Here is a 24,480-nt window from a genome sequence, read left to right as displayed (position 1 = left end):
CTGGTTCCTAGCCGATGAAAGAGCGGCAAATGCGCTGCAGGAGGACTTAGGACAGTTGAGTTAAGGTGAACTCATTGCTCATGTCAAGGACTATTAAGTCCTATTCATATTAGTCTCCTAAACGTCACCACCAACAAGGAAGAATGTGAGAGCCCATCACGCACGTGGTTGCCTGCAGCGAGCTGCGCACCTGTCGCTCCTAAAATGATGTCCTTACACTGAGGGCCCAACAGTGACGGCCACCATTCCACCCCCCACCCCCACCCCCCCACACACACAGCAGGCGTGGGTTCCACCGGTGGGTCCAATGCAAAGGCTGACACACCTGCTATGAAAGAGAGTTACACTCTGCGAATAAACGGATGTGGCATTTATTGCATTTGAGGCTTCAAAAGGCCCTTTCAGGGCTTTGCATCGGACAGGGAGCTGCTTTCTTTACTGTTTCCTAGAACCCTTGCATGTCCGATGCCAGCTACAACTTGAGAAGACTTGGTCACCCAAGGAGATACAGGGCCTCAGAATAGACACTAAAGGAAAGACTTCTTCCCTGAGTCTGTTCTCTTGTCCCTTTCCTTCCATCGTCCATCGGCCCAGTGTCCGCGGGGCTGGGGCTCTGTCTCCTTCCCTGGGTCCCTTCATCTTCATCCCTCACCTCTCCGCGCCTCTGGTCCTCTAACGCCCGCCTGCCTACCCCTCCTCACACCTGGGGTCTGGCCTCCCCCCGTCAGGAGGGACGCTGCGGAGGACTGGGGGCTCCACCAGCGCTGCCTGTGGACTCAACCGGCCACTCTGTGTCCCCTGGCAGGTACCCTGGCTCAAGCAGGGCCGGAGCCCTCTGCCCCCTCATGCCCGCAGCCAGCCCGGGCTGTGCAACATGTACAAGGTAAGACGCGCCGGCCACCGGCTCTTCCGCACGCCACGCCGCAGGCCACATCCGCATCGTGGTCTGTCAGTGCAAGTGCCGTGGGCGCTGTCCAGGGCGCGCTCCTGTCCAGGGGGCTCCGCAGGTCTCACACAGGGTCTGCAAAGCCCCTGGGGAAAACCAGCAAAGGACAATGTGTGAAGACAGGAGTCCTGGGGGCAGGGGAGAAGCCGCCCTGGGCCCCGAGGGGCAGGGCAGCGGACAAACCCTGGAATGAGCTGACTGAGGGCACTTCCACGGGGCCCAGGGCAGACACAGCGCTGGGCTGGCGAGGTGACCTGTGACCGTGGCGCTGACCTGCCTGTGTTCGCAGCTCGGTGATAAACCAGTGCCCGGCAGATACTGAGCCCACAAATACCAGTGAACTTAAGCTCCTGCGGGGTCGGTGCCCTGGGGACATGGTCATGGGCGCTGTGCTCCCCTGAGCTCAGCTGAGCTCCCGGGGCTGGGGGACATGGTGGTCATCGGTCCTCCAGCTCCTGAGTGGAGGCGGCCACTGCTCAGAGCTCTAGTGACGTGTGGACGGCAGGGAGGGAAGGGGACGGGGACTCAGCGGAGGCCCCACGTCAACCCCGAGTCAGATCGCCACTCACGCAGGTGGGCGGCCAGCACACCAGGTCCTGTTGCAATGACACTTCCAGGAGGCAGCAGGCCCTGCGTGGGCACCTGGGAAATAGAGAAGGTGGAAACACGTGCTCAGTACAGGAATAGAGGGCATGGCCCTGACGTGATTGACCAGCCCACGCCGGGGAGACAGTGGCTGAGGACCCTCCTGCTCCAATGTGTTAAAGGCTGTGCCCTTGTGGGGGGAGGAGGGTCTGGGAGAGACAGGCAGGGGCCCGGCACCCGAGGGTGGATGGCCCTGGCGGGGTCTCTGGGGCAGCGAGGAGCCCAGGGCTGGCAGCAGGTGGGCACATGGCCCAGTGCCCCTGCCGGCAGCGTGGGGCCCTGTCACCTGGCGCCTCAGCGGTGCCTGTGGCTGCTGGCTCCCTGACAAGGACCTGTCCATTAAGGCACGGTGGGCGTGACTCTCCCTCCCCGAGAGCTTCGAGGGCTGGACGGGACGCCGCTCCTAGTCCGCGTGCCTCCTGAGCCGTGTTCCAACTGGGACTGTGCTTGCTTTTCGAAGAGCTCTCGGTGGCTCCTTTGTGAGAGCAAACACCCTTGTCCCCAGGAAGCTCATGAGCCCCTGTCCGCCTGGGGCAGTCGGGACTGGTCCAGGTGAAGCCAGCGGTGGTGATGACATGTCTCCTGGGCGGGGCCTTGCTGGGAGGGCCGTGCTGGGTGGAGGCACACTTTCATCCTGCGGTGACCTGCGTGAGGGGAGAGCAGAGGTGTCACAGAGCCCAGGCCAGGGGCCAACCTGCTCCCTTCAGCCAAACCACCAGGACGCCCCTGCCCCATTCTGTCTTCAGAGGGCTGCGCCCCCACGGAGAGACGGAGACGTCCCCAGAAACTGCAGAATGGGGAGGGTGAGTGGCCAGGGTATGGCGGTGATAGTAAGGACCTTTCATCCGAATGTTTCACTTTTCTCTTTTGAACAATTATCTGGTCGAGGAAGAGCAGTGCCCTGTCCTCCCGTCTTCATCCCGACCGGCTCTGCACACGCCTGTGCAGAATGAGCCAGCTATGTGCTCAGCTCCACCGAGGGAGAGCCCGTCTGTCAAACAGGCCTGGGCCCGCTGGCCCGCACACTCCCTGACCAGGACAGACGCAGGAGGGAGAAGTGGGTGGTGGGGTGTGCGTAGCATTTGTGTGTCTATTAAGAGCAAGGGAGCCGGAGACAGAAGTGACTTGAAATCAAAGGCAAAGATGTGAGGCAGGCAATGGCTCCCAGATTGTTGCTGGTGGTGAAGACCTTCAGCGACCTTGTTATAACATCACGCTCTCGGGGACCCACTTGCAGCGGCGTCTCGGCCCCATGTGGGATGGAGAGGCAGGTGGCCTGGCCCAGAGCCCCAGGCACCTGGCGCAGGAGCAGCTCTCGTCCGCCCAGGACCTCCCCTCCAAAGAAGCGCTCCTGCCGGTCTTGGTCTTGGCTGTTCCCCCGCCATCTCCCCCACCCCCGACCCCGCACCGTGGGGCTCTTCCCTGTTCCCAGAAAGCGGTCATGTTTACTGGGGAGCAGATTTAATGGCACCAGCCACCGGGAAAGGAGTGCAAGGGCCAGATGCAGCAAGTGGTTCTAAAATACCTTGTCCAAGGTCATAGCACAAAGGCTCTTGAAATCGGCTCTCGGAGGAGACAAAGTCTCCGGCGAAGCCAGGAGCTGCCGGGGTCCACCCAGCTGCTCACAGCCAATAAGGCCCCTCCCCTACGGTTCTGAACCCGGAAGGTGACACAGGCAGTGACAAGATGATGTGTGTCCCCTGACCCTGCAGAGCCTTCCTCCTGGACTCTGTGCAGCAGATCCCGCAGGAAGGGTAAAAAGGGCCCACCTGCCCCGAAGCCGGAGAGGAGACGCCACAGAACGAAGCAGCTTGGGTGCAGGAGGCTGCATCGCGCCCAGGCTCGGAGCCGGGCTCCCAGGGCTGTGATGTGACTGTGGGGGTGGGAGGAGGCACTCAAGTGAAGGAAGAAAATGACATTTGAGGAGTCAAAAGCACGCTGGGAAAGCAAGACACCCACGGGAGAAAGGAGGAGGAAAACCTATGACGGGAAGGCCCCTCCATGGCGAACAGTGGACCCTTTTCGCCCCAGTGCCCTCATCCGCACAGCCCTGCGCCTCCGCCTGCAGTGGGACCATCACAGGTGGCCCGAGCACCCCTCCGACACCTGCTGGGAGTCACGTAGCCCTAGATGGAGACCCCCTCGGGCAGTGTGACTGTAAGAGCCTCCTGGCCAGCCATGCAACAGGCTGCAAATCCCAGATGGTGGAGATGGCAGAGCCACCTAAGGAAAAAGGCACAACAATTTCTATGACTTTCTCACCAACTGTGAGCAGCTCTGGCCTCTCCCCGTCCATGCCTTCGCCTCCATCCTCTTCGCCTCCGTCCCCTCCACCTGCCAGGAGGTGAGACTTGGACACCAGCTCCAGAAGCGCCTCTCCCTTAGGATCAAATCCGAGGTCAGACACGTGCAGGCACCACAAGGGCCTCCCTCATGTGCGGAAGCCGGGCTGTGACACCTGACTCCCTCCCTCCCGGGCTCTCTGTGCCCAGGTGAGGCCCTCCCTCTCCGTCACTGTGCCAAGAGGTCTGGTGTGGGGTGAGGCCGTCCTCACCAGCAGGTGGGAGCCTCATGTCCTCCATTCAGTTGAAGTGTCAGAGAGGATGGCAGATGCCCCCCCCCCTCCCCGCCCTCATGGGTCTCACCCAGCAGGTCGCTGCCTGCTGCCCAGGCCTCACGATGTGCTAGCACTCTAGACTCTCCACCTGAAAAACCGGTCCCTCTACTCCCAGGGCAAAGGGATGATCCCTCTGCCACCACCAGCAAGCGGCACCCCGCCCACCTCCTCATTTCCAACATCCGAGAAGAAACATGTTATCTGAACAGCCAGCAGGTACCTAACATTTCCATCTAAATCAGAGGCTCGCCTGTGAATTGCCCCAGCAACAGAGAAGCGCCCGCGAGGCTTTAATACAGCACAGCTTCCTCCGAAGTCATGAAAGGCCCACGGCTTTAATTAAACTCACTCGAGTCAGTCGTCCGGCAGCAAGCACACTTCTAATCTTGCAAAGGGCACGAGCCAGGCAAACTGCGCGTATCACTCTGACGGGAAAGCATTCTCCAGATTGCAAAACCCAAGACGCCCGCCGTGCCAAAAAAAAAAAAAAAAAAAAAAAAAAAAAATCCAAGCTCAGAGGCAGCTCAGACGCTGTTTGACCAGAAACGGTGCAAGGGCTTCCTCGGAAAAATGCAGATAAACAATAGGAGCGGGAGAGCCTGGGCGTCCGGCCCCTTCTCGGAATGTCAGGGCGTCCTGGGGTGAAACCTCGAGGTCAGTGCCGCGCCGGTCCGACCCACTCGGAAGGGAGACGTCCTTGCTCAGCTTGCAGACTGTGTCACTTCTTTCCCAAACTGGCGGCCTTCGAACCCCCAGCCCTGTGCGAGAGTATTTCACCTGCGTCTGGCCTGCACCTGGGCGAGGGGCGTGGGGACGTGAAGATGTCACGACCCTTACCTGCCAGGAGCTTCAAAGAGGCACAGGGGCAGCTGTTCACCTCCCACCTGCCTTGTCCTGGGAAACGGTGGGCAGCCAGGTGGGCATCGCTCTGGAGGAAGGAGGAAGCTGATCAGCTCACTGCTCCTTCAGGGGAGGCGTCGCTTCAGCCAGACTCCGAGCCACTGAAGGACTTCAGAGGCCAAAAAAGGGTGCGGCAGGAGAACAGGGCACAAAAGTCCACCAGTCTCACCGAGAGCTGCATTTCATGGTCCTTCGACATAAAGAATAGAATGTGGAAAACATATGGGATTTATTAGCACTTTCATAAGAAAAAATCATATCATTGATTCTGAGTCTGCCTCTGGGTGGGCCGGCCGCTCACCGTGGTCCAGAAAAATGCCGACACCGTTACCGTCTGTGGTTCCCAACCGGTTAAACAACCACTGCTTCCCTGCTGGGGTCTGCGTGCCTTGACAGTGATGCAAAATTGGGGGGAAACATATTGCAAATTCCTGTCCTCCCTCACTCCCCAGGCCACTGGTGACACCACCTCAGGGAAGGATCAATGTCCTTGGTGCCACTGTGTGGACGTCTGCGAACCCGCCACGTCCCACATGTGGACTAAGGAGCAAGTGTCAGACCTGTGTTTGCTGCCTGGAGGCTGGTGGTTTTAATCACGTGAACAAAATAGAACGATGTCGATGATGTCATATTTTTGTGTGGAGGAGTATTTTCCATTCAAAGTGGGAGCTGACCGGCCCCTGGTTTTAATGACATAGAAATGCATCTTCTAAAATTAGAACCACATGGGAAAAGCTGGCCTCATGACCTCGACGGCCCTTGTTGTACGGAACTATCAGTATTTACGAAACAAGTGGGAACTCGTTTTCCAGGATCGGGCACCATCACAACTTCCCAGTTCTCCAGGCTCTAACCAAGGAGTCTAACCGACTCCATCAACAGATACTCACTTTCTCTACCATAGAGCACTTTCCAGCTCATCTGACCTTCAAACTTAACCTACAGTCACAAACTTTGAAAAAAGATAAACAAAATGAACCCAATTTTATAAAAAGTCCATTCTTCTCCGTTAGCTTTGTCTTCTGCCATGTGTCCACCCACCTGAGTGTTAGGTCAGGAGCCCCAGCCTGTCATCGCACATGGAACCCACCAGACCCGCCTGGTAGAACAACGGGACAGACCGAGGCCTGGGTGGAATGTGAGGACACCTGGTGAGCACATCACTCAACCCCGCCCCCCGACATAGGGGCAGGAGGGGACATAGGGACACACGCACCCATGCTTGAAAGCGAGTAGAAACACCTCTTACTCCTTTTTTAAAAAAAGTGTTTTTATTGGGTTTTAGAGAGAGAGATAGAGAGATAGAAACTTCAATGAGAAACATCATCCATCGGCTGCCTCTTCCATGCCTCCTACTGGGGATCGAGCCCACAAACTGGGCATGTGCTCTGACCAGGAATCAAACCAGTGACCTCTTGGTTCATGGGTCCACGCTCAACCACTAAGCCCACCGGCCGGGCTTGCTCCTTTCTAACACTGTGTCCTTTGGGGACACGGGGAGAAATGCACGTTGCTAGAATCTGATGAAGGAAGTGCCAGGAAGAAAACTGTCACCTTTTTCAGCCACTGGATGTTACTATGGGGACCCTTTGAGACGGATTAACAGAGAGAGACCCCCTCCTAGTGTGTGATTCTGAAATGGCCCTGGTGACCGTATTACAGTGTAGGGTGAGCTGCAGGTGGCCCCCAGGCTCAGGTCCCTGTCACAGGGCTAGATGCTGATGGGACACACTGGGCACCTGCTGACTGACCCACAGCCAGCAGCTCAGCTCCATGTCTGCACCCTCCCAATATACCCACCCAGGAGAGAGGACAGCACGTGGACGCTGAGGCAGTGAGGGGACTGAGCCCAGACCCTGAGCCCTGAGCACAGAGGGGGCGTGCCCAGACCCCTGTGACGCCATGCAACTCATTCCTTGACATTCTGATGGGGATTCAGCTTAAATTCCACTCTCAGACAAGAAACAGAAAGAGCTAGAACTAGTCCCCTCAACACACACCCAAAGGCACAGCAAATATTGATATTTCTTTTTTTTAAGATCCGGCATTTTCTTCTCAGAGGAAATGACTCCATCGATTTGTCTCTGGCCAAAACCAACGCTGGTGGTTGTGCAAATACCTCGCCCTGTTTCCATAAAGCAGCCCTCTAGTCAACGGAGCGAATCTCTGCCAATCTGATGATCAATGATCTCAGATGTGCCAGGCGAAACGAATCTCCTGTCATTACTTCCAAGTGAAGAACTCCACTTGGCAGCACCTTGGAAAATCAGGAAGTTAAAATCCCTTCCTGATACGTGGAGAGAGGAGCAAGCCACCCAGACCCAGTGGGCGGGCTCCCCCTGCTGGTGAAGGACGTTATCACAAGTGCAGGGAAAAGGAAGGATTTTTTCAAAAACAGTGCAATGAAACAGGCCAATGGAAAAAGCAATTTGCCTTAAAAATAAATAAAACGGTTGTCCTTTACCCCCTGGCCTGCCTCCCAGGGTGTTTAAAACTTTCCAGCGTCATGTTAATTTATCTACCATCAACGAGTCCTTGTTTCATTAATCATCATGAAAAGCCATATTTTTTTAATTTTATTTTATTGTTTAAAGTATTACAGATAGTAGTACATATGTCTCCTTTTGAAAAGCCATATTGATGGGAATTTACTATTGAGTAAGAAGAGTCGAAGAGTTGCCCTGGCCGGTTTGGCTCCGTGGGTAAAGCGTCAGCCTGCAGACCAAAGGGTCCCGGGTTCGAGTCCAATCAAGGGCACGTACCTCAGTTGCAGGCTCCTCCCCAGCCCAGGCCCTGTTCAGGGCACATGCAGGAGGCAACCAATCCATGTGTTTATCTCACATCAATGTTTTTTTTTCTCTCTCTCTCTCTCCTCCCTTCCCCCACTCTCTTTCTAAATCAATGGAAAAATATCCTTGGGTGAGGAAAGAAAAGTGACACAGCAGGGCCACACGTATGCATGCTGTGACCATGACCTCAGGTGCTCACACAGTCCTCTATGGGGCGTGAGAAACAGGTCTAAACAAGTAAACGAGAACATAGGTGGCGGCATTTCCTCTACAAACTTTTAGATTTTATTTGTCAGTATTTTGTATCTTAGCCTTTCTAATAGGCGTATAGTAGCATCTCTTCATGATTTTGACTTTCATCTTCCTAATGACTAATGAAGAGCATCTTTCTATGTGCTTATTTGCCTTCTGCCCATCTTCATTGATTAAGTGTTTATTCAAGTGTTTTGTGCATTTTTTTAACTGGGTTATGTTTTTTACCATAGAGTTTTGATTGTTCTTCCCATATTTTGGTTTTAAGTCATTTGTCATATATGTTATTTATAAATATTTTATCTTGTCCTGTAGCTTTTCTATTCATCTTCTTAATAGTGTCTTGCAAAACAGTTTAAATTTTGATCAAGTCCAATGTGCCACTTTTTTTCTTTTATGAGTCGTGTTTTTGGTGTCAGGTTTTTGATGCCTACACCCAGATCATGAAGATTTTCTCCTATTATTTTCTTCTAAAGTTTTATAGTTTTACATTGTAGATAGAGATCTATGATCTATTTTGAGTTAATTTTTGTATGAGATGTGACTTTGGGTTGAGGTCAATCTTTAAAAATATGGATGTCCATGTATTCCAATACCATTTGTTGAAAAGACTAAGGCTATTCTTTCTATGTTGAATTGACTTTGTGCCTTTGTCAAAAATGGACTGATCATATGTGTGTGGTTCTATTTCTGGACCCTACAGTGTTCCATGGATCTGTATGTCTATCCCTCTTCCAACACCACCTGCTTGATGACAATAGACACAGAAAATCTTAAAATTAAGTGGTGGAATTTCTCTAACTTTATTCTTCTTTTTTACAGTTGTATGGTTATTTTGGTAGTGTTTTTTCCTGCATTTCCTTATGGTTTCAGAATTAGTTTGTAGATGTCTAAACAAAACTGTGCTGGGATTTTTATTGGAAATGCATTAAATCTGTAGATCGACTTGGGGAGAACTGGCATCTTCATTGTGTCAATCCTTAGCAACAGCACTAGCATGTCTCTCCATTTACTGAGGTCATCTTTGATTTCTTCCACTAGCATTTTCTGTATTTTAGCATAAAGATTCTTTACATGTTTTGTTAGAGTTATATCTAACATTTTGCTTCTTTGACGTTATTATATATGGTAGTGTATTTTTTAACTGTTAGCATATGGAAATATGATTGACGAAATGTTCTTTACATAACAGGCCTTTACAACTATAATATGGTGATTCAGTTACAATTATGTGACTACATCGCATCTGTGCAACTTAACATTTATAGCCCAGAAGTCCATCTGAGTCTAGTTCAGAAACTCTTGCATAGACAACAAAAGAATCATGTAATTCCATGAACTCCATTCTGTTTGCCTATGATCTCTTGTATGTTAGATTCTGGATTAACAGTGATCTGAATGGTGCACATTCAACAGGCTTCTAATGCTCGTTGCTAGTTCTGTGCTGAGCTAGTTCTGTGCTGAGCACCATAGAGACCCATCGCCGGCCGTTCCCATGAACACGTCTGACCCCTAATTTCATAGCTCCGAGAGGTATAATGCAACTGACCAACTTCATGTGTCCTTAAAATATTTAAGTTACTTTTCCCATTGGTGACCAATATATTCATTATAAAAATCACAAAAATACAGAGTTTTTCTTTTAGTATTCAAAGCAGGCATGCACAGTTCACATGTGAACAATATTATTATCTACATAACACTTCATTATCTCACCGCGCAAATATATTTTAATGATATGAGACTTGCATGGTACAACTGAACATCCCATTTCTTTAAAAAACCTGTATGCAAAGTTTAAGACATTATTTAATTTAATCACTAAACTAAATTAAAGCTAGATGATGCTTCTATGAGTCAAAATGCGGTACACAGTGTACAGAAAATGGTACATAAACAGCAAGTGACAAGTAAGTTGTACTAAATTTTGAGCTCTTTTAATTATTTCAAGCCATTAGGATGGTATCTAATAAATAACTTCACCAGGCAAATTAGACATTTGAAAATATTTGTCTTAAAGTAAGCAATTTAAACAGTTTCCTGGCTCGTCTGTTTTTGGGGTTTTTTTAATTCTTAAGTTTACACCTATTCTTTTATTGGCGTAATTATTTGGACTAGTCATTGAGTTCAGAAAGGCACTGGGTGAAGGCAAGATAACTTGAGGGGACCAGATTATTTAGGTTCTTGTAACATCAGGAGAATAAGAATAAGAAGGACCGGCTGTTTCGCCTGCTGTGGACATCATTGTGTTCAAATGCCCTAGCATCTGCTTCTGCCCACAGCATAACTCAATGCCCTGTGGGTCCTGGGAGCAGGAAGTTCGAAGCCCGGTGGGGGTGGGGAGAGGAGCCCAGCCCGTCACATGGCCCGTGCTCCAGCCTGAGGGTGGGGATGGGTGAGCTGACAGATGCCAGAACCTCGCTGGCTGCTGAGCTGGAGAAAGGCCACCTTGAACAGGGGCTGCGCCAGAGCCCCGGAAGGGACTGCAGGCCGCAGGAAGCCCTGCGCAGAGGCTGTGCCCATGGACACCTGGCCTAGTTCTGTGGCTGAGGGGCACAGTTCAGGTAGGGGTGGATGCCCAGCAAAGAGGGGGCGCTGTGGGCAGAGAGGCTCCTGTTCAGAAGGGCTCTCCGTGGGCCAGCGCTGGTGGCCACTGGACATGAGGAAGGGGCTGTTTCCGGACCTTTTCTGACCACCGTGGGGAAAATGGCGGGAAGAGCGACAGGGGCGATGCAGGGCCATCAGCGTGAAGCCTGGGCTCCCGGAGGACCGGCATGGAGCCACTTTGCAGTTGAAGCTTGCGGCAGGGACCAGTCACCGGGGAGCCGAGCGAGCCAGCATCGCGCAGGAGGCTGGGCCTGCGCACGGACCCCTTGTTCAGAGGCCAGCGAGGTGGCCAGTCCCCTCAGAGCTAAGACAGAAAGCAGAGGAAACCGGACACTCCAAGTGCCTCGGGCTCCGAGGGCTCTGCAGACCCAGGGAAAGAGGCTGCCTGTGGTTGATCAGGGGAGGGAGGGAGAGGGCAGAGCCACCTTGCACAGGTCCTGCTGATGGGCGAGGGGGTGAGTAAGGACTGTGGCGAAGAAAACCCGGGCGTCTGCGAGCTGCGAGCTGAGCGAGCAGGAAGCAGAGCCGGGGGGAGTCTGGGAGACAGCAGGGTCTCAGACCCCCGGGTGTGATGCGGGAGACCCACAGCTGGGGAGGCGCACACAGCTGAAGGACGCCGGAGTGCGGGCCCACAGCGGTCTTCCCAGATTGGGCGGACTCAGTGCCGCTGTGGCCTGAGTCACTGACTTTGAGAAACAGGCTGGTCCGCGTGATGCGACCCCAAAGCCACTGACCGTGCATGTCTTTGCTGTTACTGTGGTTTTGTGTGTAATTCCTGAGTGTTTGTCCAAACCAGGAGCCTGAGGAAATGATGTTTTCCTTTCCGAGCTTCGGCTACCTGGCCCCGTCTTAGCTGGCATCACCCTCCAATGGCGGTCATGGCCCCTGGCTGGTGCTTAGCTGACTGAGCGGTGGGAGGCGCTCCCAGCTCAGGGAGTCTCACAGCAGACGCCCTGCTCGCGTCCCTCCCACCACAGGCATGTCTGGGCGTCTTCAGCAGCTTCCCAGCACACAGTCCTGATTCCAGTGATCCTGACGCAGCAGGAGGCAGAGGGATGGAACAGAGGGTGCGGCCTCCCTGAGGTCCCTGTGCTCTGTCTTTCAGGATGCTCACCACGCAGCCAGAACCACCCACTACGGCTCCCTGCCGCAGAAGTCACAGCACGGCCGGCCCCAAGATGAGAATCGCGTAGTCCACTTCTTCAAAAACCTTGTGAGTGCCCTTCCACTGTGAGTAGCGCTGAGGGGAGCACTGCGCTGACCACAAGGGTGTGGGTGTGTCCCACAGGACTCGGTTCTAATCCACAAGGGGCATGAGCATTTCCCCAGAAGAAACTTCCATCCTCCTCGGGGTGGAGCTCAGCCTTAGCACCTGGCACCCCGGTGCCAGTGGCATCTGCTGCTTACTGAACTTTTGTTTTACCAAAGAGCTCACTCCTTTTGAAACTAAATTACCGTGAGGACTTCATTTGAAAGCACAGGCTCTGCAAAACTATGGAGACAGTAAACAGATCAGTGGTTGCCAGGGGTTGGAGGGAGGAATGAACGAGTGGAGCACAGGGCATTTTTTAGGGCAGTGAAACTACTCAGTGTGATGTGATGTGATGGTGGACACACTTCATACCTTTGTCAAATTCCTTAGCATGTACGACACAGTGAAACCCATGTAAACGATGAACTTCAGTTAATAATCAGTACAGTATTGGTTCACAGTGAGAACTAAAGAACCCACTCAGGCAAGATGGTAATAGGGAAACCACAGAGAGTCCATGGGAACTCTGTAATTTCTGTGCATTTTTTCTTGAAACCTAAAACTGCTAAAAAAAAAAAAAAAAAAAAAAAAAAGTCTTAGAAACAAAAGCAAAGCTGCAGTCTTCTAATTATAAACTTTCTGTGCGGCTAGCATTTTTAAATGATACTTTCCATGTTGATGAGTTTTCAAAGTCACAGACCAGGTGGTGTTCCTTCAGAACCCTTGAGTATCAGGGGATCCTTACTTCCTACTCCAGAAAGGGGTAGCGGTGAAGTTCGCGGTCTCCATCAGTGTGCGCGAGTGTGCACGGGAACGCATGCCAAGGCGAGTCCATTTCCTGGTTTAGAGCCTGTTGGTCCGTTTTCAGTTCTCTCCAGCGCCTTCAGAGACTTCTGGAAGATCGGAGTAGCACTGCATATTTTCAGACTCTCAGCTCCGCGGTGCTTCTCTCTCAGCTAGAGCAGAAACGGGGGAGCCGGGCAGAGGGATGGCCCTCAGCTCATAGGTAGTGGACGCCATTAGCAGACACGGGCTACTCCCAGCTACAAGGAGTCTCACAAACAGCGTCAGGGCCGCTCTGTAGGAGGGACCACCACCGCTCACCGGCTCCTGTGTCTTCGCAGGTGACGCCTCGCACACCTCCTCCGTCACAAGGAAAGGTAAGACCTCTGAATATCTTCACTAGTCATCACTTTACTTACAGACCTTCCCTGAAATCCCTAAATGTACCAAAGAGAGAGTTGGGCTCATGGCGACCTGACTTGATTTCATAGTTTTGTCAAGTGGGTCCCAAGTAGACAGGCTGAGATGCATAACATCTGCTCCTCTGACAGCCGTGCAGACAGTGCTAATCAATCCCTGCTCACTTTCCCTCTAAGCCCTTATCCTAAACCCTCCCTGGAAGCTCCAGGAGGCCACCGCCACCCCCTTGGACGGGACACGTGTACAGTCTCAGCATAGGCTGCTGTGATTGTGTTTCTTCTCTATTAAAAGGACTTTTTTCTGCACTGATCACAATGTCATTATTTCTTTCTTTCCTCATCCAGGGGCGAGGAAAGTCCCTCAGCAGATTCAGCTGGGTAGGTGACAATCGTGTGTCCGTGCAGCTTCACCTCTTCCCAGTCCTCGCAGCCACTGGGAGTCTGTTCTGCTCAGTTTCAGTTGCCTAATGGTCGCTCCCCCTTCCTTTCCTCGCAGCCCAGCTTGTCCCCAGGACCCGGGATGCATTCTCCTCGAGGGGAAATGAGCAGCAACCAGCCCTCCTTCTGCTTCCTCCCACCCGTGACAGGCACCCCAGGGCCAACAACCCTCCTCCCACAGGCCCCCACAGGCCCCGTGGGGCTCCCACCAGGAAACACCACTACAGTGTGGGCCTGAGGCAGACACACCATCTACATGACCAGCCTACCCCCAGATGGTGACTTTTCAATGAGGAAAAATGGCCCTAGCTGATTTGGCTCAGTGGATAGAGCATCAGCCTGAGGACTGAAGCATCCCATGTTCGATTCTGGTCAAGGGCACATGACTAAGTTGCGGGCTTGATCCCCAGTAGGGGATGTGCAGGAGGCAGCCAATCAATGATTTTTTTTTTTATCATTGATGTTTCTATCTCTCTTTCCCTCTCCCTTCCTCTATGAAATCAATATATAGTTTTTAAAAAATGATTCTAAGGGAGAAAAACATGCTAACTTCAGTTATCCTATATAATAAAAGGGTAATATGCAAATTGACCCTAACAGCAGAATGGCTGGGAATGACTGGTTACTATGACACACACTGACCACCAGGGGGCAGACGCTCAATTCAGGAACTGCCCCTGGGTGGTCAGTGTGCTCCCACAGGGGGAGCTCTGCTTATCCACAAGCCAGGCTGATGGCTGCCAGCACAGTGGTGGTGGTGGGAACCTCTCCCACCTCCTCAGCAGAGCTAAGGATGTCCGACTGCAGCTTAGGTCTGCTCCCCGTTGGCAAGTGGACATCCCCCAAGGGCTCCCGGGATGCTAGAGGGATGTCTGACTGCCAGCTTAGGCCCGATCCCCCGGGGATCGGGCCTAAGCCAGCAGATGGACATCCCCTGAGGGGTCCCAGACTGCAAGAGGGCACAGGCCGGGCTGAGGGATGCCCCCCCCCCGCCCCACCCGAGTGCACAAATTTTTGTGCACTGGGCCTCTAGTTCTGTTTATAATGACCTAACTCACCCAAAACATTGGTTTTTGTATGTGTGTTAGTAATAACTGTAGCTTTGATATCAAGCCATCTAGGAAAACCTTCTGAGGAATTTTAGACTCTTTAACAGAGAACAATTTTTTAATGAAGACCTTAAAGAGGCAATTTGTTCACTTTTTAGATATTAGTGAAATTTGGCATCTGAACCAACTTTAAATATTCTAACCCAATGTATAGTCTTTTGTTACTGGTAAATATTAAGTATTGTTCTTTCTTTATAAAAATTACGATTTTCAGAATAACCTCTAGGCTAGGGATTAGGTGTGTCTTGGGAACACAATATCCTTAATCTCTATTATAGGCCACATATATGAGATGCTTAATTAATAGGCATCATATAAATGAATGAGAGAAGATTAAAAATTTAAAAAAAGGGAGAAAAAAGAGAAAGGGAGAGAGGACTGGAGGAAGGGGAGACACCTGCAGAGAAAGGGTAGAGAAAAGATTTCATAAAGCCCCCGATTTCCTCCAACACATTATGACATTGAATTATGAACTGATATATTTGCTGCAATTTTACATAAATATACTTGAGCCTTCTCCTGGCCGAATGATTTTGCAAACAGGTAACAATAAGGTAGAAATGGCCCTGGGCCAGCGCTCACTGACAATTAATTGTTGACTTTCTGTGCCAGGAGGAGATAGAGATGAGACTGAAGAATGAAATCCACTTTTGACCCAGAAACGTGTGTTAGTAACCACGTGCTCTGCCTCTTAGCTTTGCAGGCGCGAACTCCGGGCTTTATGCAAAGTCTCCCCTGCACGTGTTGGCGGCTGGGACCCAGCCCTTCTTCCCACCAGTCATCCCCAGGCCACCTAGACCTGCCGTTAACCAGAAAGGCCTTTGCATGCCTCCCACCCTTCATTTCTCATCCTATTAACGTGTGTGACATTTCTCTTTTTCCCCAAGCAGAATCCTCCCCTGCATTCCCTTGTCTGCAAGTTTCCAGCAGCTCAGACTGCCCTCCTCTGGAGTGTTTTCAGCCCTGCTTCCTCTGCTAAACCACTCTGTGTGCTTTCTGGTAAATTCTAGGTTGTTCAAAGGTATAAATGACCGTGAATCTGAAAGAAGGAAAAGTCAAGTACATTATTAATCTGAAAACCAATCCTTGAATTTAGTTCTCAGGAGCTCTTTATTTTGGGAGAAAAACAAGAGAGCAAGACAGGATGAGTTTGCCTCGGGTGGGGAAGTGCGGCTCTCTGTCTGTGGCGCAGCAGCCCCTCACTGTCACCCGCCCCTCTGGGTGCCGTCCTGGGGAGCGCGTATCTGTAGACGCCTCCAGGACTCAAGGGCAGCGCTGGCATTTCTCTGGCAGGCGGCTCAGACCTCTCTGCCTCACTCCCCTGTCCTTGCTCCACTCGATAACCTTGAAATGGATCTTCACGCGAAAGCAGCTACCTCAGACCCGGTGTCCAGTGTCCGTTCCTCGGTCTCAGCTGAATGAGAAGGACAGTGCAGACGCAGCTTGTGTGGTGGGACCCTGGACAGGTGGCTCAGTCCTGCCCAGTCGAGTGACAGAGGTGACCTGGGGGAACCTGAGCCTCCAGAGCTCAGCTCCAGCACCTCTAACCTAACGGGGTGGGTGAGGTGGTTCCCAGGCCCACAGCCCTCAAACACTCTTATGAGATTGTAAGGGACTGTAGGCTGAGGGGACAGGTTTGGGGGTCTCGATCAAGAGATGGTTCCATTTTGTTTCCTAGAATTCTTTGGAGAGAAACATAGGCGGCTTCCTATTTCTTGTTGGCAAAACGAAGGGAAACCTCAGACCTTGTCCATGGAGTAGACTTACCCTGGGATGTGGGCAGCTGGGGTCGCCTCCTATGAGCATCGCCCCTATGTCTGGGACATTTCACTCCGGATGCTCACATGCGTGTGTCCACACCGCAGTCTGTCCCGTTTCTTTCTCATGTGGAACATCCCAGTGAAACTGACGCAATTGAGAAAAGACAGGGGACCCAGACTTTCTCATATTTCTACTATCATCTGCCATTGCTTTAGCCCACAGAGGAAATTGCCTCCAGCCCTTGGAGGGAGGGAGGGCTGCTGGGCGATGGGCACAGGCAGGGATGGAGGCCCTTCCCCCGTGAGGACGGCAAGTTCAGAGCTTTGTTCCCAGAGCAGGGCATCCATTAACTCACGGATCCTCCCAGCAACCAGCAAGGAAGGGGCTGTTCTCATCCGCATTTTATAGAGGAGGAAACTGAAGCTCAGAGAGGTTCCCACACTTGCCCAAGGTCACACAGCTAGGGAGCAGGGGGGCAGAGGTCATCCGGGCTGCTGGGCTCCAGGCTGAGCCCTGGTGCACCACGCAGGCATGTGGCTCACATGCCCAGACCTGCCCCTGCCCTCCATGGCACCAGCTCAGGGGCCCAGGGCCCAGGTCTGCACACTCACCCTCAGGACTCCGCGCCATGGTTCCTGGCACCGCGGGAGAGGCTCCTCTAGGCCAGAGAGCAAGAGTCTCATCCTCACACGTTAGAAAAGTGTGGGCCGGGAATCTCACCTCGTCCCGAGCCTCCTGCCTGACATCTCTAGGAGACGAAGTGAATGTGAGCTCGGTCCTTGCAAACAACCAGACACATCCCCAGACTCAGCGTCGACCTCCTCCAGGCCCCGCTGAGGAATGGCCACTCCGGGTCCCCTTCCTCCAGCCCCGTGTGGGCAGAGGTTCTCCACCTTGTCCTACGGCATCTGCTGACCCTCTCTTGAGGACCAGGCAGCGAGAAGCAGGGAGGCCGCTGCTGTAGAAAAAGGCCTCGATCTTTCCAATGAAAGCATTTGGGCATCTCATAACAGAGCCCTGGCCCAGGCCAGGCCAGGCCAACCGCTGAGACACGCGAGTGGAGGGCACTGTGCCCTCGGTCACCGAGGCCACTCGGGCAGGGCCTCTGGGCCTGGCTCTGACCAGAGCTGTGCTCCTCTCTTGCAGGGAGCCGAGGGGCAGAAGCCTGGATTTGGCTACGGGAGCAGAGCTGCCGACTACAAATCTGCTCACAAGGGACTGAAGGGCCAGGACACCCAGAGCACGCTTTCCAAATTCTTCAAACTGGTAACGTAGCCACCCCTGTCCCGGGACATGCTGGGCAGGTGGGTCGGCCATCCAGCCTCCTCACTCCTTTCCTCAGGTGTCTCAGTGAGCAATGAATCAGCGAGGCCAGGCCCCTAGGACTTGAGGGCAAGATGGGCCACAGGCCATAGCTGAGCTGGGGGAGTCTGACCCCCCTGGAAGCCAGGGGGCGCCTGAGGCAGCAGCATCTTTGCCTCCCAGGAAATGAGCGGGACCAGGTGATGGGGTGGGGATGGTTGGACCAGGTGAGAGACCCCGGAAACCACAGCCCGTATGTCTCATTGGTTATGACACTGGAGTCTCACAGACTCGGGCCCATATTTGTTGCCCAAGAGCCTATGGCCTGCGACCTCTGAGCCTCGGTTTCCTGCTCTGTGAAGGGGGGACATGCGGGGAGAGCGCTGTGACAGTAAGAGGTGATGAGAGCCATGTGGTCACAGGTGCCTGCAGGTCACTCGCAGGGGTGGCAGCTGACACCATTGCTAATCGTAGCGACAACCGTGCTCTCAGAATGTCCATCTGGTCAGCAAAGGCTGCGGTGCAGGTCTCGAGGGGCCATTTCTTCCGTCTAGGCCTTAACCCGGACCCGTTCTCAGTGTCAGAGGGGCTGAGGCCTCGCTCCTTCCCAGACGCCTTCATGGCCTGCGGAGGTCACAGAGGGTCGCTGGCGCTGACCCTTCACACTGGGGAAGGTCACAGATGCTGGGCCCTGAGAAGCATCTCTGTGGACAGGCTCTGCCTGGAGGCCAGTCATATAAGGGCCTTGGGAAGGGACCGTCTTAAAGGTGCTCACAGAAAATGGACAAAATAAATGGCAGGAAGGTGCTGAGGGTGATGAGGGTGGCGTGTGCCTCTGAGTCCAAGCTGGTTACCATTCCGGGAGGGTGGCCAGAGAAGGCCCGGTGAGCAGGTGACAGCTGAAGGGCAGGACCCTGCTCCCTGTGAGCTCTAGGCCACACCGGGTCAGGGCTCATCTCTGCTAACAGGGCACAGGGCCCTGCAGCCCAAATCCCCACTGAGGGAGGTCTCTGACCTGTGAAAGCTGCTTTCTAACTGGTTCATTAAAACATCAAGTTTATAATTTGTGGTGGAATAACTTGGTCTGTAATCCAAATACCCTTTGATTTGCCCTTTAACTCAGTATGAATCATGGGTGTGGTGTGTCCGGGGTTGGGAGACGCATGTGGAGCCCATGCATGCAGACCTGGTGGTGTTGGGCACACAGGTGGTGTGGACAGCAGGCTCTGCCTTTTAGGGAAGTCACAGCTGTTCAGAGAAAGCCTTAAATACATGACGTGAGTGGTAAGTAGCCGAGCTGCTAACTGGCTTGATGTCAGGGAAAATGTAGGCAGATCCACTCCTCGATGTGGCTACGAGGAAGTGAATTCCACCCCGGACGGAGGCTGTCATGACCCACTCACCTCAATTCTGAAATGTGGCCGAGATGGGGGGATTGGACCTACCAGAGTGTTGGGTCCAAACCCAGCCCTGCACTCAGCACAGCCATGTTCCCACCTGTGGCCCAGGCCCACTGGAGGGCACGGCCGATGGGATGGCCTGCAGTGCCCTGACCCTTCCTGGGTTGCCCCATGACTTCCTGCGCCCGAGGCTCCCTGGAGGAACCCAGCTTTCTGCAGTTGTAACCATCTCCTTCTTGTCCCAGACGTGCAGGTTTGTCCTGTTCTGGGGAACTAGTTACTGCACTAACCAGCTTAGTGGCTATGAATCACATATGAGTGATGACCAACCGGTGAAGGGAGGGCACAGCTGAGCAGGTATAAAAACACCCATTCATACCTCCCACATTTATTGTGTATGGAACCCATTTGTTCCTTAATGAGGGCCAATGTTTCCCTAAAATTCTTCTTATAGGCAGTGGTTTAGAAATTCTAACATTTCTATACAGTTCAAGGGAAGCTTCCATTTGTCAAATTAAAACAAATTTCAATTAATATGGTTTTAATTCAATTTTACTACATAAAAATTCATCCGCTGTGCTACTCTGGTCACATGGGGGCTGAATGTTTGACATGGAGCAGTTAAAACAGATTTTAAAAATCCCCCAGAGATTAGAGACCTCAAGGCAGATGAGTGGACATGGTGGGATTTGACAGTATTTAAGGCAGCAGCGTATCCCGTCTTTTCTCCCTCCTCCTCGTTCACCATAGAAAATCAGCGGTGAGAGCAAAGAGTGGGAGGAGGGGCCGGGTTCGGCTATTGGGCTGATGGTTGGAAACGGGGCGGAGAGCACTGCATCTATCCCAACCACTTGGAGCCGCCCCGAAATGTGCAGGAGTCTCTCATCCCACACACCTGAGCTGGCACCTGCTCCTACCCAGAGCGCGTCCCAACAACTGTGACGTGGAAGAGTGGAGAGCTGTGACTTTGCCGCGGCCTCTGTTCTGGTCCTGCCCTAAAATACAGATTCAGTCTGACCTCGCCCATGCGGACCAGTGCTTTAGGCAGAGGGTTGAAAGTGGTACAAATAGGACAGAGGCTGAAGGTCAGAGGCTCCCCTTACGGGCTGAGTGACTCTAGGGAAGTGACCCCCCCCCCCTCTGAGCTGCAGCTCCCACATAACATGGGAATGTGAAAGCTACCTCTGGGCTGGGCTTTCTGGTTCCTAAGAGAACAGATGGAACAGATTTGGCTCGTGGTAGGTACTCAATAAATCATAGGTACGCGAGCAGAAAATAAAACCAGGAAGCCCACCAGCCTTAATTTAAAGGAGCCATCCAGAAGGTAAATGGAACCTCACTTAAGCTGCCTCGCAAAGGATTTCAGAACGGAATCCATTCCAGCACATGTGTGCTTTGTTTTATAAGTGGTGGTTCTGCTGTGGTCAGGAATGAATGACAACTCTACAGGCGCCCTGGGGTTAACCTCTTGGAAATTCAGAAAAAGGCGAGGCTCTTCAGACTTCCCCGAGGGCAGCTCTGAGGGCCCTGCGGACAAGGCTCACCCCAGCCCTGAGGCCGCCTGAGTGCCGCTCCACACACTCCCCGAGGCCCGACTGCGGGCCACACGGGCCACATGTGGGGAACACAGAATTAGACTAGACCACCTCAGTTCAGTGCTCACTGTCGTCTGGGAAATAGCATGTTCCACGTACACCTTGCTTTCTGGGGCTCACTCCAAAGGAAGTCTCTATTTTGAGAGATCAATTTTTCAGTTGAAACCTCAGGAAAAAGGGAAACCCCAGGAAGACGAGAGCAAAATTTGAATGCAAAATTAGCGCATTTCTCCCATGTCCATCTCAAAGACATGAGAGACCAACTGCATTGTCTTCTCAGAGAGTGTGCACCCACACCTGAGCCACCGCCACACTGTGGGCCCTGCACAGCTGTCTCCGTCTCAGGGAAGGCCAACGTCAAAAAATGTTTTCTAATTGTACAGGAAACATGTCCATTTGTGGTTTTAAGCCCATTACGTCAAAGTTTGCTGACAGCCTGCCTGTAGGTTAGTCTGTCTGGGCGAGGCAGATGAGGGGCTGACAAGCAGGGAGAAGCCCCCCCCATAACCCTGTGAGGTTCAGCAACTGGTGTGTCACCCCAGAGGTGAGATTGTCCCTGTCACTGTTTGCAGACAACTCCCCTCAATTACCCCGGGAATTTCTAGCTAAAAACAATGAGGTGTTCACTCCGAGCATAATAATGAAGACATGGAGCTTTTTCACCTGGAACTGAATTTCTAGCCGAGAACATCCTGGGAACTGAATTCCAGTGATTCATCTGAAGCCCTGAAAAGTCAGCGCTTGTTCAGGGAGTGGTGAGGGATGGAGCGAAAGACACCTTCATGTGGCTTCATTTCTAGCAACAGACCCAGTGACAGCCCCCAATGGTTTCCAGGAAGGGGAGCATGGCTGCGGTCCCAGCACTCACCTAACGCTGTGTTTCCTCTTCTCAGGGCGGAAGAGACAGCCGCTCTGGATCGCCCATGGCCAGACGCTGAGCCTGACTCCTGTTTGCGAATCCTGTCCTGGCTTCTTAATAATCCCGCCCTAGGATTTTAACACTGTCCCATCCAGTCCACCCCTCATTCTAGACACGACCTCTCGCTAGTGCCTTGACCTGTGCGCACAGTCGGGTCAGGCACGCCGCATCCTACTGGCAGTTTCTGGCCCTCGGCTGCATGGAAAACACAAACACAAAACAGTTCAACTGTTCCCACTCTATGTCTGAAGACAAAGCGTCCTGGAGTCTCATTCCGCAGCGATGCGCCAGGCGCCCTGGAGCCCGAGCCCCGCGGCGCCGGCCTCGTCCCACTGACCCTCCGTCCTTGGACTTGCTTTGCACACTGACCCACCCCCCGGCTTCGGGCACTGCTGGGAGGCACTGCTGTGACACAGGACACGTGCGGGTGGTGGGACTGTGGCCACGCTTCCTCCAGTTCCTGTCCCCTGCCCTGACTCACCTCCTAAGGCCCCTTCACCTCCTAACAGGACTAGGCAGCAGGAGTGGCGTCACCCCCGCGGGAGCTTTGGTACGTGGATGCCGGTGGGCAGCTTGGAAGAGAGCAGAGTGATGGGTACAGAGGCCCCGTGGGCTGCTCCCACGCCAGAGGGGCTGACTGACCTCGTGTGTGATGGAGAGGGGAAGGAGGCAAAAGGGCCGGGCAGTAGCCTGGGGCAGGAAACAGGCGAGGACATAGCAGGGACCAGAGTGGCCCCTACAGAGCCCTGTTTCGTCACCAGAGCCCGGCTGAGAGCTTGGGGAAACCTGCACAGAGAAAGTGGACTAGGAGATTTTGGGGTGGCCGCAGTGTCACCCTGGTCACTGGAAAGCCGACCGTGACAGGTGGCATGCTCAGCATGGCAGTGCACATTGCAAACACTAATCTCGTAGAATAACCCTCCGTGTGCTTGCATCCGGGGAGTGAATGTGCTGTGTGACTAGACTTCGTAGGGCCCTGAACCTACCCCCGCCCGGGCCCCTGATCCTGCCCTTGCCCCTGATCCTGCCCCTGCCTCTGACCCTGAACTTAATCCTGCCCCTGCCCCTAACCCTGATCTTGCCCCTGACCCTGATCCTGACCCTGACCTATGGTTGGGCCTGGCTACTGAGGCTAGAAAAGCTGTCTTCTGCACAGTACCCTTCTAATGTGAGCGGACACCTCCTGCCCCTCCATAACATACTGATTGTGCCTTTTGAGTTTTAGTGCCTCTTCTCAGCCTTCCCTCCAGACCCCCTGCAGCCTCCTTCTCCTCTAGAATGAAGATGAGGAGTGGCCTCCGTAGGGCCCCTCTAATCCCATCTAATCCTGAATGTTGAGTGTGGGTTTATATAATGTCTATTAACTCATAGCCTCAGTGATGAGAAGGTAACAAAAAAAAAAACACCCAAAAAACAAAACAAAAAAAACTTTGGGAAACAAAACCTCCAATTGCTCAGCCTGAGTGGTCTGCGTGAGCTGATGTTGGTGTGAGCCCCATGCAGATGACCCCTGACAGCAGCCATGGCTGTCACGGGGAGAACACACTGTTCTTGAATAGTGACATAAATAAACTTTTAATGATACTCGCATGGGGTCTCTTATTTGCGTCCGTGGAACGTGAGCCCACATGCCGCGATCATCACACCCGAGCGAACGTGGTACAGACCTGTGGTCATGGCACACCGCACGCCAGCACCTCCAGCAGGTGCGATGTCATCGCATGGCTCACACTGACGAGAGAAGGTGGGACCGGGTCACTGTGAGGGCGTCGGTCTCTGATGCACCAGGAAGAGAATCTTCAAGTTATCTTTAAACCAACTTTTAAAAAATATATTTTTACTGATTTCAGAGAGGAAGGGAGAGGGAGTGGGAGAGAGACAGAAACATCGATGAGAGAGAATCATTGAGCAGCTGCCTCCTGCACATGTCTACTGGGGATCGAGCCCGCAACCCGAGCATGTGCCCTGACCAGGAGTGGAACCATGACACCCTGTTTCATAGGTCAATGCTCAACCATTGAGCCACACCAGCCTGGCTAAACCATCTTTTACTGCATTTACCAGTGAGCACCATGCTCGTGTGAAGTAAGGAATCTCTGACAAATTACTTTTTACCACATTTTATCTTGCAGAGACATTGACAACAAGTGATTTTGGGAATGTTTATAGTTGGGTTGGGTTACAAGAATTCTCTTTCAAAAAGATCCACTAAAATGATTTTTTATTTTGCTTTGCTTTTGACAAAACCATGGGTTCCTTTCTGTCTCAATAGCAGTGTTGTCGAACTCTGTGCATCTGTTAAATTCAGCAAGGGCAGCTCCAGGCAGGATAATGGCAGGGCCCCCAGCCCATGTCTGCCTCAGGGGCAGGCAGCCCCACCGTGGGGCTGAGGGACTCCAAGCCAATACTGAACAACACTCTTCCTTTTTACTTCTCTACCCAAACCTCCTAGGACGAAGGAATTTGGAAATTATGCAGAAATAATTAATTTATAAATGGTCGGTGCCAGGGCTCAGCTAACCCGAGGTTCCAAGTCACCTCACGTCTCAGATTTGCACAAGATGCTGGGCCAAGTCACGTCTTTGTGTTTAAATGCAAACAATCTCACAAGAGAGCCAAGTATTCTGGAAAATTCACTGGGAGAAGCACTTTAGGTAATTGAGCAATTCACTGTAGAGGGAGTATATTTCCCATAATCTGATCACCTGAAATAGTCCCATCCCACCACCCCCATATTTAAAAATGA

General features: G+C 52.7%; 1 protein-coding gene across 2 annotated transcripts in view; it reads left to right on the top strand.

Annotated features, from left to right (window-relative positions):
* Positions 1–23,318, top strand: part of MBP (myelin basic protein) — a 75,321-nt gene extending 52,003 nt beyond the window's left edge. Inside the window, exons 5-10 of one of the 2 annotated variants that reach the window (XM_081097580.1) lie at positions 806–883; positions 11,862–11,969; positions 13,133–13,168; positions 13,556–13,588; positions 17,665–17,784; positions 21,709–23,318. In XM_081097580.1, coding sequence (XP_080953706.1) covers positions 806–883; positions 11,862–11,969; positions 13,133–13,168; positions 13,556–13,588; positions 17,665–17,784; positions 21,709–21,753 — 420 coding nt within the window. In that variant the 3' untranslated portion in view covers positions 21,754–23,318. The remainder of the gene's footprint in view (positions 1–805; positions 884–11,861; positions 11,970–13,132; positions 13,169–13,555; positions 13,589–17,664; positions 17,785–21,708) is intronic. The other variant, XM_081097581.1, reaches the window with a different exon arrangement.
* The last annotated feature ends 1,162 nt before the right edge of the window (positions 23,319–24,480 follow it).

Source organism: Myotis nattereri, assembly GCF_964212035.1.
Source record: "Myotis nattereri genome assembly, chromosome: 8".
NCBI classification, from domain to species: Eukaryota; Metazoa; Chordata; class Mammalia; order Chiroptera; family Vespertilionidae; genus Myotis; species Myotis nattereri.
This window is presented reverse-complemented; position numbering and strand designations above follow the sequence as displayed.